Raw genomic sequence first — 12,103 nt, 5'->3', positions numbered from 1 at the left:
ATGGTGATTTGCTTTGTCATGCCACTTTAATACACACACAGCAGCTGCAGCATTAAAGCAGATCTCCCGGGTGAGCACATAGACACTCTGTAACAATACCTGCAGGCCTTAAAAAATAAATCTTTTTGCTTGTAGCAACACCAGCACAGGCCAATGTACAAAGTGTCAACAAATTCATTTCCATCCCAGATATGCTGCTAGAGCTCTCTCCATTTTGGGTCACAGTGGGCAGCTTCAAATTACATTGCATCTGATCTGCTGCAAGGAAACACAATCTCACCATCGCACAAAGCAGCAGAAAGGAGAAAAAAAAAAACCAACATCTTCAGGATTGTCAAGCCTGTGATAAGCGAGCTCCTTCACACTCAGTGCGGTGCCACTGAGCCCACGCAGGGCCCCTGGGCAGTGACTGGAGCAAGGAGCAGCCCAAGATCCTGGGATCTCACTGCTGGTCCCTTAAGCACGGGAGCTGCTCAGACAAACCAAAACATGTTACTGATGGAGAACAAAGAAGGGATGCGGGCTCCCAGCAGCGCTCCAGAAATGCTCTGTTTCCAGTGGATCAGGACCTGGAAAACATCAGCTCCAGCATCACCTGGCTCCCTCCAAACCTCCTGCATCCATTTAAATCCACGTGTGCCCTTCACAACGGATGACCCAGAGGCTGGCAATGCAGATGCTGCCCTCGCTCACATCAAGGGCCCTTCCCAGGGATGCCGCTGCTGACAGCAGCCACCTTCATTCATCCTCAGCACGCAGGGGACCACAGACAGCCCCGCATGGTGGCTCCCGGCCCAGTGATGCCAACCACGGGAACAACCACCTCGCCTTGCACCCAGGGCCCAAGGCTCCTTCCCAGGGGAGCTCAGAGTCCCGCTGGAAGGGCAGGAGAGTGTGAGGGGAGGCCCTGGCCTGACAGGGCCCAGGGAGCTGTGGCAGGCCCCAGGGGGCTGCGGCAGGCCCCGGCCTCACCTGCTCGGCCCCGTAGGCCGTGGCGAACTGGACAAACTCCTCCACACGCACGAAGCCGTCGCCATCTCGGTCCAAGGCGTCGAAGACAGAGCGAAGGCGCGGCTCCTCCTCCGGTCGGACCAGGGGCTCAGCGGGACCCTCCAGGGCCGGGCAGCCCCCCCCCTCCAGCAGGGACCACGGCGGTGGCCCCGGGGCGAGTTCGACGGCCTCAGGTGCCCAAGGGCCCGGCTCCAGCCCCAGTGCCGGCTCTGGTCCCGGCCCGTCCCGCGGCGGCCCCCGGGGTAGCGGGGGCTCGGGCACGGCCGCCGGCGGATGCGGCTCCATTTTCACCGGCGGCGCTCAGCGCCCGCCGCCGCCCGCCCCACCGCGGCCCGGCAGCCATGCCCCGCGGCCATCGCCCCCCTCACATCGCGCCCGCCCGGCAGGGCGGTGTCAGTACCAGCGCGGCGAGACCGGTGCGATACCAGCGATAGCTCCACCCCCACGCCCGGGCAATACGGCTTTGTGCGAGGCGGCACCAGCCCCGCCCGCCCGCGACCGGCGGCTCCGAGCGCCGGGCGACGCGGTTTTGGCGGGGGGGAGAGGAGAAGGCGGCGGCGGCGACGAGAAACAACCCTACCCGCCCGCGCCGCCGCCGCTCCGGGGCAGCCGGCCGCGAACCGCCAGATCCAACCCGGTAGCCGCCGCAGTAGCCGGGGCGGTGACGTCACTCGTCTGCCAGGGCGGGCCCCGCCCCGACGCGGCGCGAGGCCCATGCGGAGGTCCCGCCCCTTTCCCCGCCCCGGCTCGTGCGCGGGGCGGGACGGGGGAGGGTCACGGGGCGCGCGACCACGTGCCGCCCGCGACCCCCTCCGGGGAGGCACCGCGCACCGGGGGTCGCTGAGCACGGGGAGCCACGCACCTCTCCGGGGCAGGGGGACACCGTGCACCGGGACTGCACACCCCTCTGGAGGGGGGTAACCATGCACCAGGACCGTGCACCCCACCAAGGGGTAACCATGCAGTGGAGGACCCCCATGACCCGGGCCCATGCACCCCACCGGGGTGTCACCGTATGCCAGGCCCTGCACAGTCCACCACCACCACCCTACCCCATGCGCCCCGCTGGCCTCCCCAGGCCCCTCACACCCCTCAGCCCCACACCATCCCAGCACCAGCCACCCTGCTGAGCTGCCCCTTGGACCCCTGCCCTGGGGGAGCTACCACCCCTGCTCCACCTTGGCTGCCAGTAAAGGGCACAAACCTGCACATTTTATCAACGTGGCTGTTGAAGTTTCCAGCCCATTACAGGGTTTTGGCATCACAGAACAGCGGTTGTGCCCAGCCTCAGCCGCTGCGGCACACCCGGCCATCACCAGCACTGTAGAAACAGCCGCAGCACAACATGGGGGAGGAGCAGGCCAAGGGTTCAGGCTGCCGGTGAGGGTCCGCAGTGCATGCACACCCCTTGCTCTGCCTGCACAAACCACCACCTGCTTGTTGTCCTATTAATTAATTAACAAGTTTAGGGGCTTACAGCCTGCAGGCTTGGTGCACCAACAAGTTCCACAGACGTGTGCATGTGCCAGTGGGGCCCTGTTGGTGTTTGCACTTCCATCTCCCGTGCAGGGGTGACAGCAGGTTCCTGGGCTGCCTGTGCCCAGCAGCCACAGTGTTCTCCTGTGCTCACGCCTGCATCTGTCTCAGGACAAGCCTGGCTGGGTAACAATGTGTTCCCCAGCATAGCTTTCTCAAACCCAGGGAGCTCTGGCATATTCAGCCAAAAAAGCTGGGGTTCAGCAGCATCCCTGGCTTGGAAGGAGGAAAAAAGAAAATCCATGTGATCATAGTGGATCTGGGAAGGATTGAAACCTCTGCTCCAAATCCTTTTACTCATCGTAGCCACCCCTAAAGCTCACTGGGATGGAAGGGGGCTGGTTTGGCAGTCCCACAGGAGCAAAGCTCACGGCTGCACTGGCTGCCACCCCCAGGTGACAACTGCCTAAACCATCCCCTGCAAAATCCCCTTGGCACTATAATTCTCCTGGTTTCCTGCTCAGGTGACCAGGTTTCCTGCCTGCACTTGCTGCCACCCAGGCTGAGCAGGGGGATAAAGTGCCCGCAGGACTGGAGGGGCAAGCCTGGTGCTGCATGCTGCGGCTCTGCACCCCTCCATAGTTTTCTGCAGCTCCAGGCCATGATCAAGGCTGGACACAACCAAGGCCATGCCCAGAGCTCTTTCCTTCCCCTGGCACCAGTGGCACACAGCCAGGCTGCCACCCTGCAGCGTTCCCCATTCCCTGGGTGGCCACCAAGCCAGGACAGTCCCGAGCCCCTGAGCAGGAGCTCTCCCTGCTTCTGACACCACCAGCCTCCCCTGGGGCTGTAGCCACCACAGAGGTCACCCACAGACATCACACAAGTACCTTCTCCAGGAGAAAATACTTGTCTTGATGTCTGGGAAGTGGGATGTTGTAGCTGGAGGCAAACCCCAGGAGAGACCCGGGCAAAGGATAACCTCAGTCCAAGCACCACACCCCCATCCCCTCTGGAGGGGTTGGTGTGTGTCTCACTGAGTCCTCAGACCTCCCCACTTCCACTGCTGATGGACCCAACGGCTGCTGGAACCACCTCCACAGAGCCCGCTGAGGCTGAGGAGGTGCCGGGACCCCAAGCACCGCTGGCCTGGAGCGCTGAGACACAAGAGCCACCAAGGACTGGGGCCACACAAAGCTCTGCTAATGGGAACAGTGGTTTTCCATCCTCCCTCACGGCCCAATTTGCACCACCGGGATCAGTCAGCACGGCAGGGCACAGGCTTTGGCTTTGCTCATGCAGCAGTGAGCTACTGCAGTGGTGCTCTGACCAAAGATGTGCATTAGCCTCCTCCAGCCCCTGCCACTACCAGCTCACAAGAGGACAAGGAGCACAAGCAAACCTCCCTGAGCTCCCAGCAGTCAAAGGCTGCAGGATCAACCCCCTGTGCAGGCAAACAGATGAGAAGCGCCACAGGTCAGGGTGAAAGTTCTTTATTTGTGGCCTAGAGGAAACAGCAACACCTGGCAAGCCTACCATCAAGTAGGAAACACAATCAAGTAGGAAAACAAGCTTCATGGAATTCAGGATAAGCTTAAAAATTGCTGCCAGCAGTAGGCCACTGGACGTGAGCAGTGTGTGTCCCCTGAGGCACTGGCACCAGGGGCATGTTTGGCTCCAGCAGCCCCATGCAGATGCTGCAGCTCATCAGCTCAGCACCCTGCTCGGAAATGACAATTTCAGCTAGCCCTTGATTTACTCTCAGCTCTAGTGTCTGTATGAAGAAAGGAGACAGCATGAGACTGGAATGACAGGCAGATGGGTGCCAGGCAGACAACTGGACATCTCAGGCTCCCGATGGATACAGTGCTATGATCCACAGCAGTACAGAGCCAGCTCTGGTGGGATGTGACCTCACACCACCTCTGCTCCTGGGAGAGGGACAGCCCAGCTGCAGCTGCATCAGCCTCCAGGGACCACTGCACCATCCAGGCCCCCCGCAGAGGGGACGGGGCCAATTCCCCCTGCCAGGGCCCAGCTCAGTCCTTGTTTCCCCTCCAAGAGCTGCCAAGCCAGAGCTGCCCCCATGACAAGGGCTGATCTCAACCCTAGACAGGCTAAACTACTCCCCCCTCCCAAAAAGGAGCTGCTGCTGGGGGTATCGGGCTGAGGGGGGGGGGGGAAGAGGGGAGGAGGAGGACAGATATCCATGGGCAGCACTGCCTGGGACTTGCGAAAGGCCAGGAAAGCAACTCAGAGGGAGACACAAACAGACAGCGAACATCAGAGCCTGCACCCCGCCACTGTCCCTGCACCCTCAGCCATGTCAGCTCAGAAGAAAGTAACAGCATGGAATGGGGGGTGGGCTTGCTCCTCACCCAGCAGCCCCGGTGGATGCAGGATTGGCAGTGTCACCACCGCCACCAGTCGCTGATCAGAGGAAACAGCTATTGGCTCCAACTCTGGGGGACGTCACCCCAAGATGTCCCAGAGCAGCAGTGTTCGGTCACATTTCTGTCCATCAGTCAATCCCAGGCTGTCACTGATTTTTGTTTGCCCCTGCAGCCCAGAAATCTGCAAGACAGCATGGAGGTGGGTACACAGTCCTGCCTGGGCCTGCCCTGCTCACAGAGGCTACCAGGCAGGACCCGAGCAGGGGACGAGGGGGAGAAAGGAGACCCCTCTCCCAGAAAGCGCCAAGCCCCAGTAACCAGGCGCCAGCTCCCTTCCCACCTCTGCAGACATATGCAGCCAACACGAGACCTGTGTGCAACTCAATCACAAGACAAGACACGCTGCGGTAACTCATGTAAGGAAGAAAGGGGAGGCAGAGGCTGTCGGGACTCTCTGTGCCCAGTCCTGCTGGTGGGGCACAGAAAAGGGGCATCATGTTGCTTCAGGGGACACTCAGAGGTGTCCCGAGACAAGCATCCTCCAACAGCCATGACAAGAGATACCATGCCAACCACAGGCTCAGAGGAAAAACCCAGCAAGTTCTCCTGCCCTTCTCAAGTCAGACTGTCCACAAGGACCCAGCGACATTGCCCATCTTGCTCTGTGCCTGCTCTGACTATGGCATGGGGGGTGACCCTGCTCCACCCTCCCAAAAGCAGAGGAAGGTTTGAGAACAAGTGCTGCCAAGTCGAGATGTGGGCTCACACTCACCCGGAGACCCTGACACCCAGCATGATTCCCTGACACAGTATGTGCCACAGAGCTGCCTCAGGAGGGGCAGCGCCTGGTACTGGTTACAAACCGACCAAGGCACTTGAAGAAGGTAATGCCGTACCCACTGCTATGGCAGCCATGCCCCTATACCATGGGGGAACAGGGTTTCCGACATGAGCCCTGCTCTGATCCCACTGAGGGGGAAATGCACATCACCTAGAGTTTAGCAGAGGATGAAGCAATACCCAGCAAGGCAGGGAAGTTGTTGGCAGAGGTCAGCCAGCTCCCACCATCCACGACCAGAGTGGTGCCTGTCACGTAGGATGAGAGGGGGCTCGCCAGGTACAGTGTGCTGTGGGCGATCTCCGTCTTGTTCCCTGCACGCTGGAGGGGGATCACATCGAACAGGCTTGCTTCCTTGGCAAATTTCCCACCTAAGAGTGGTAGAAGAAAGAGTCAGCTGGGCCCATGGGACCACCTGCCCACCACCACTGCCTGCCAGACACTGCAGTGCTGCTTGCACAGGGTTTGCCGAGAGCCCCAGGGAGCCTGGATGAGGTCCTGGCCCAGTCCAGGGACAAAGGCCTGAGAAGAGAGTTAAAGAAGGGGAGCTCAAGCCCAGCAGTGGGATTTGTACTGCAACAGTGAGTTCAAGACAGGACCTCAGAGAGCTTTCCCATCCTCCAGGGCTGAACCAGCACTCTGCTGACGGACAGCAAGAGCTACACCATAGGCAAGGCAGCTGCCCAGGTTGAGCTTTGTGGGAGCATGTTACATCATGGCATGAGAGAGGACAAAAAGCTGCCACTCAACAGAAAAAATCAGTGCCCTGCGAGGTACCGAGGACGGGGAAGGGCTGCTCACTGAAAGACTTGCCACCTGAGTCACAGGACAGCCGTGACCAGCAGCAACAGCCCTGGCCACATCACATACCCTATGAGCTGCATGGTGGACCCCACAGTCCCCTCCCAGACAAGACAAGAGCAAGCCACCACCAAGGCAGACTGGCACCCCAGGTTGCCTTACCCAGCCGCCGGTAGCCCTCGGTGCCTGTAATGGGGCCTGGCGCCAAGCTGTTCACCCGGATGTTGTTGGGTCCCCATTCCACAGCGAGGTGACGGGTCATGGCATCTGGGAAGGGATCACAACAGGAATGAGAAATGGAGAGCAGAGCTATTCCAGTAACTTTTAAGAGGGGGGGAAAAAGCTATAGGAGACTCTGGCCAAGACCAAAGGGCCCTAGAAGAGCCCTGGGGGAGAGAAGAGCCTCGTCCCAAACCCAGGCATGTAGTAATCACACCCATTCATATTCACCTCTCCCAAGGACATATTCCCATCCCAATATTCAGGAAGAACCAGCTTCCTTACTGGCCCCACACAGCTCAGAGCCCCAGCAAGGAGCCTTTAGGTACCTATGGCAGCCTTGGCAGCACCAGCATGCACCTGGAGGGCCTGGCCTCGGTAGCTCAGGGTTGCTGTAATGTTAACAATGACCCCACCGTGGTCCTAGGGAAGGAAAGGAGACATGGCATTAGGCAGAGAGCAGTGCAAGGGGTCATGTAGGGGAATGGAGGGACAAGAGAGCTGGGCTAGGAGGGATGGTCACCCACGGGCACCACACGGCCACCCACCTCTGTGTTGCTAACCCATCACTGTGGCAGCGCTGCCCACCCAGCCTCACTGAGCCAGAGCAGCCAGCGGGGCCCATCCAGAGAGGCGGGAGGTGCATGAGACAAGCAAAGGCCAAGGGAAAGCAGAGGAGCTGGAAAAGGAGCAGCAGATCACAGCTTCTTCCCTGGCAGGTAGCAGAGCATGGAAAGGTGCCACAACAGTTAAAAGCCCCAGGGCTAGGGACAGACAGGACTCCCAATTCCTGCACAGGGGCTGCCAGCCCTGGGAGGGAACAGACTGGATCTGAGCAGAGTGAGTGGCAGAGGCCCAGCAGCACAGCCCTGGGCACACAGGTGCTGTGCTCTCTTCTGTCCTCCACTCTTCCCAGAATTTCTCAGGAGCAAAGTGTGGTTTGTTTCACACTAACCCCTGCCTACTGGGAGCCTCTCCACCAAGTCCTCTGGCCCTGGTTCCACTTACCCGGAAATATTTCTCAAAGAGGACTTTGGAGGTGTTGAAGGTGCCAATGGTGTCGATATCTATCACTGTCTTGAAGGCATTGAAGGACAGGGCACTGGCTGGGCACAGAAAGTTTCCCGCAGCACCTGAAGAACAAGCAGCCAGGAGCACAGTCAGAACTGGGCCAGGAGAGATTAGGCAGGGTCAGGGCACTTCTGCGAGAGGGATGGTGAGCAATATGGTTTGGGTAGACAGGAGAGCACATGGAAACAGTCCCGATAAAGGCATAAATACCCTGTGGCTCTTGGTGCCCAGCAGCATGGCCGGCCTGAGGGTGGGAGGGTGCTGGTGCAGTGAGAACAGGGATGATTGGATGGCCATGCATTAAGAACGGGACATTGCTTCCTCTGAGCCCGTCCCCTCTGTGCTCTCATGGGCTGCCTAGATACTCCCAGAGCAGGGAAGCATAAACTAGACACTAGGCAAACACAACCCCCATGAAGAAAAATGCCCTTCCTAGCAGCGAGTCTGTGCCAAATCTCTCTGCCCACTCTGGCAGCTCACCATTAACAAGGATGTCAATCCGCTTGAACTCTTTCAATGCTTCATCCACCGCTGCCACAATTGTTTGGGGCTGCCTGACATCTATGGACAGAGGCAGGCACTGCTGGCCAGTGGCTGCCACCAGCTTTTTAGAGGCCTGCAAAAAAAAAAAAGAGAGGCGAGATTCTTTCTGGGACTCCCTCCTTCAGCAAGGGTTAGTCCCAGACCTTGTAACAGGCGAGCAAGAAGTCAGGCAGGAACCACATCCCCATCGGCACACAGCAAACACTGTGGGCAGGGGAGGGACCTACCTAACCACGGCCGACTTCAGTCCAGCTGCGCCATGCAGAGCTAAGGCCCTGGGGTAGCCAGAGAAAGCTCCTGCGAGTCGTATCCCAACTAGCCACAACTAGCTAAGCCCAGTTACCTCCATGACCTGTCATCGACACAGCACATCCCAAGCAACATCTCTGCAGGGCGAGCACAAAGGTTGGACCCCAACAAGGCATTTTTGGCATAAGCACAGACATAATTAACCTTTAGATCCAAAAAAACATCAGCACACAAAAGGGTAAATGCAGAACAGCTGTCTCTGCCTGTGAGGCAGAGTGGGCCGGCTTTGCGGCTCAGCATCTGCCACAAATCACCCCTGAGGCACTTGTTTAGAACAGGACTCCCCTCAGCAAATTAAGCACAGGGGACCTGAAAACTCAGCAGCAACCCTTCACAACACCCAGTGACACTCCATGTTCCTGCTCAGGCTCACTGGGCCCTTCTGTGAGAAGCTTTGAGCCCCGACCAGCATGCACATACATTGAGCATCAAGAGCCTGGGAAATCAGTCCCTGTATGCTCAGAAGACCCCAGCCCCTGAGGACTAAAAAGCTGCTGAGCTTTGCAGCTTGTTTTCTGGCACATGAGCACAAGGGAATGTGAAACGACAGCTATAACCCCCTCCAGGACGCAGCTGGGTCATGCCAGCTCACTCCGAAGTGTCAATTTTGATCTTTACTGTATTTCAGTGAACACACACAGCCTCCTCAAAGCTCCCTCTCTGCCGCTTTCAGCCTCAGACTGTGGCACAAGCCATGGTGAGGAACGGAACCTGTGATCAGCCAAACTCCAGCCCAGGGTCAGACACGAAGGGGTGGGTGTTTGAACTACCCAGCCATCCACAGGGTAGCTACAGTTTAATACAGCTTCTTCAGTCACTGCTCTCCAGACCTGCATCTCTCAAGATGCAATATAACTGAGATTTTGGGGTTCAGCATACCCACCTCAACCCATGTAACCCTTGACAAGGGGGGACTTGCCTTGCTTGAGGCCACAGTTTGTCTTTCTTTGCCTCATCAACAAAAAGGCAATGTGGTACCTGGAACAGATGCTCCCAAAGCTGGGGGGGGAAAGGTATTTCCACAATTAACTGAGCCTTGCTGTGAGGTGTGGTAGGTGCAGCCCACCCTAAACCCACACCCATCCTACCCATTCCTGCTTCCTGCTGGTGCTGGAGCACTGAGAGCTGGGAGAAGACAGGGTAACCCGGGTGAGCTGTTTCTCCTGTGGCACTACTCCCAAGGCTCCCAGCTCCATCCAGAGGAGAGGGCAGATGGATTTCCAGGTGTTCACAGCTCTCCCTACTGCTGCCTGTGCTGCTGGAGCCCACGGACTCACCTCCAACACTCGCTGCAGGTTCCGGCTTGCGATGACCGTCCGGCAGCCGTGCCTGCAAAGAAGGAGCTGGTGAGAAGGCCCACAAAGCACCAGCTCCTCACAGTCATCTTGGACCTCTGGGGATTACGAGAAGTTTGTTTGGTGAGTGGTGGAAGGTGGCACAACACCCTTGGAGAGAAGGAATTGCTGCTCCTCCAGCCTTGTGGGACTCAAAGAAGGGGAGAGTCACAGTGCCCTGTGTCAGGGCTGCCTCCCACACCCCCATGAATGATCAGAGCCTCCAGCAGGCAGGGCTGCCCACATCAGCACACCAGCAGTGTGCCCAGGTGACCAAGAAGGCCAACAGCATCCTGGCTTATATCAGGAATAGGGCAGTGATCATGGCCCTGTACTCGGCACTGGTGAGGCTGCACCTCAAATCCTGTGTTCAGTTTTGGGCCCCTCGGCACACGAAGGACATTGAGGTGCTGGAGCGTGTCCAGAGAAGGGCAACGAAGCTGGGGAAGGGTCTGGAGAACAAGTCTGATGAGGAGCGGCTGAGGGAGCTGGGGTTGTTTAGCCTGGAGAAGAGGAGGCTGAGGGGAGACCTTACCGCTCTCTACAGCAACCAGAAAGGAGGTTGTAGTGAGGTGGGGGTCGGTCTCTTCTCCCAAGTAACAAGCAGTAGGTCAAGAGGAAACAGCCTCAAGCTGTGCCAGGGGAGGTTTAGATTGGAGATCAGGAAAAATGTCTTTTCTGAAAGAGTGGTCAGGCATTGGAACAGGCTGCCCAGAGAGGTGGTGGAGTCACCATCCCTAGACATGTTCAAAAAACGTGTAGACGTAGCTCTTGGGGACACGGTTTGGGAGGCATGGGGGTGTTGGGGCGATAGTTGGACTTGATGATCCTAGAGGTCTTTTCCGACCTTAAGATTCCATGATTCTATAATCCCCTGCCCGCAGCTCTCACGAGGGCTGTGCTGCCCTCGGCCTCGCACCCCACCCCTTCCAGGCCCTTGTTACCACTACTGCCTTAAGGGAAAGGCTCCTACCCCTCCGCCCCCAGCACCCCGGGAGGCCGGACAAGCCTCCCCGGCCCCGCCGCGCTCCCCCACCTCATGAAGATCTCGGCGATGCGGAAGCCGATGCCCGAGCCGCCGCCGGTGATGAACGCCACCTGTCCCCTGGGGGGAGCAAAGGGACGGTCAGAGTCGAGCGCCAGGCGCAGCGCCCAGCCCCGGCGGCCCCGAGCCCCGGGCAGGCCGCGGGCGAGGGGGAGGCCGTGCCCGCAGGCCGCCGCCCTCCACCTGGCGCCCGGGGCGGGGCCCGGAGCCCCCAGCGCCCCGCACTCACGCCAGGATGTCGGGGCTGAAGAGGTGGCGGTACTCGCGGAGGCAGTCGTCGGTGCCCACGTCCGGCGGCAGTCGCGAGGCGGCGGTCGCCTCCGCCATGGCCGGTGCGGCGGGACGCGCGCGGCCTGCCGGGAGCTGCGGGCGGGGCCACCGCGCCCCCGCACTGCGCATGCGCTGGCGTCGCGGGCGTTGCCTGGCAACGGCGCCGGGCCGGAGGAGCGGCCCGCAGTGCCGCCCGGTGTCCCCAGTGGCGTGCTGGTGTGACGGTGATGGCTTCCCAGAGAGATCCCAGTGTCCCCCGGAGCACCGCTTGCCGGCCCAGACCCCTCCTCGGTCTCTTCCTGTGATCTGCAGGGCCTCTTGCTGCTCGCAGGAACAGCCCAGTGCCTCCCAGATCTTCCCACTTCCGCTCCAGTGTCCCCTGGGGACATCCCAGTGCCTCCCAGAATTTCCCAGTACCACCCCAGTGCTTCTGGGGACATTCCAGTGCATCCCATGGCTTCCTAGTACTACCTCGGTGTCCTCCAGGGTCATCCCAGTGCCTCCCAGAGCTTCCCACTACTGCACCAGTGTCCCTGGGGACATCTCAGTGTCTCCCAGTTTCCCAGTACACACCAGTGCTCCTGGGGACATCCCAGTGCCTCCCAGAACTTCCCAGTACCACACCAGTGCTCCCCAGGGCTACCCTAGTGCCTCCCAGTACAACCTTGGTGTACCCCTGGATACATCCGAGTGCCTCCCAGAACTTCCCAGTACCACACCAGTGCCCCCCCAGGGACATCCCAGTGCCTCCCAGAACTTCCCAGTACCACACCAGTGCCCCCCCAGGGACATC

General features: G+C 59.4%; 2 protein-coding genes across 4 annotated transcripts in view; both read right to left on the bottom strand.

Moving 5' to 3' along the window:
- The window catches only part of RAB11FIP3 (RAB11 family interacting protein 3), an 81,311-nt gene extending 79,627 nt beyond the window's left edge, over positions 1–1,684 (bottom strand). Inside the window, exon 1 of one of the 2 annotated variants that reach the window (XM_064462130.1) lies at positions 973–1,684. In XM_064462130.1, the coding sequence (XP_064318200.1) occupies positions 973–1,296 (324 nt within the window). In that variant the 5' untranslated portion in view covers positions 1,297–1,684. The remainder of the gene's footprint in view (positions 1–972) is intronic. The other variant, XM_064462131.1, reaches the window with a different exon arrangement.
- A 2,280-nt stretch (positions 1,685–3,964) lies between these two features.
- On the bottom strand, positions 3,965–11,984 carry DECR2 (2,4-dienoyl-CoA reductase 2). Of its 2 annotated transcripts, none has more exons than XM_064462169.1 (9): positions 11,270–11,984; positions 11,032–11,100; positions 9,939–9,990; positions 8,290–8,425; positions 7,747–7,871; positions 7,068–7,161; positions 6,682–6,786; positions 5,872–6,089; positions 3,965–5,061 (listed from the first exon to the last, which is right to left on the bottom strand). In XM_064462169.1, exons 1-8 carry the CDS (start codon positions 11,800–11,802, stop codon positions 5,872–5,874), a joined length of 1,332 nt encoding a protein of 443 aa, XP_064318239.1. In that variant the 5' UTR covers positions 11,803–11,984; the 3' UTR covers positions 3,965–5,061. The 2 variants fall into 2 exon arrangements, with proteins under 2 accessions (XP_064318239.1, XP_064318238.1); XM_064462168.1 differs by having other exon boundaries at positions 5,901–6,089.
- Between the last annotated feature and the right edge of the window lie 119 nt (positions 11,985–12,103).

Source organism: Phalacrocorax carbo, chromosome 10, assembly GCF_963921805.1.
Source record: "Phalacrocorax carbo chromosome 10, bPhaCar2.1, whole genome shotgun sequence".
Taxonomy (NCBI): Eukaryota; Metazoa; Chordata; class Aves; order Suliformes; family Phalacrocoracidae; genus Phalacrocorax; species Phalacrocorax carbo.
This window is presented reverse-complemented; position numbering and strand designations above follow the sequence as displayed.

Excerpts from the sequence above, each read along its gene's own strand:
- DECR2 (XM_064462168.1), bottom strand. The coding sequence starts at position 11,802 with ATGACCCTGGAGGACACCGAGGTAGTACTAGGAAGCCATGGGATGCAC. Across the intron at positions 9,991-11,031 it reads ATCGCCGAGATCTTCATGAG|GCACGGCTGCCGGACGGTCA; the intron begins GTGGGGGAGCGC and ends CCTTCTTTGCAG. Across the intron at positions 6,787-7,067 it reads TGCTGCCAAGGCTGCCATAG|ATGCCATGACCCGTCACCTC; the intron begins GTACCTAAAGGC and ends ATCCCTTCCCAG.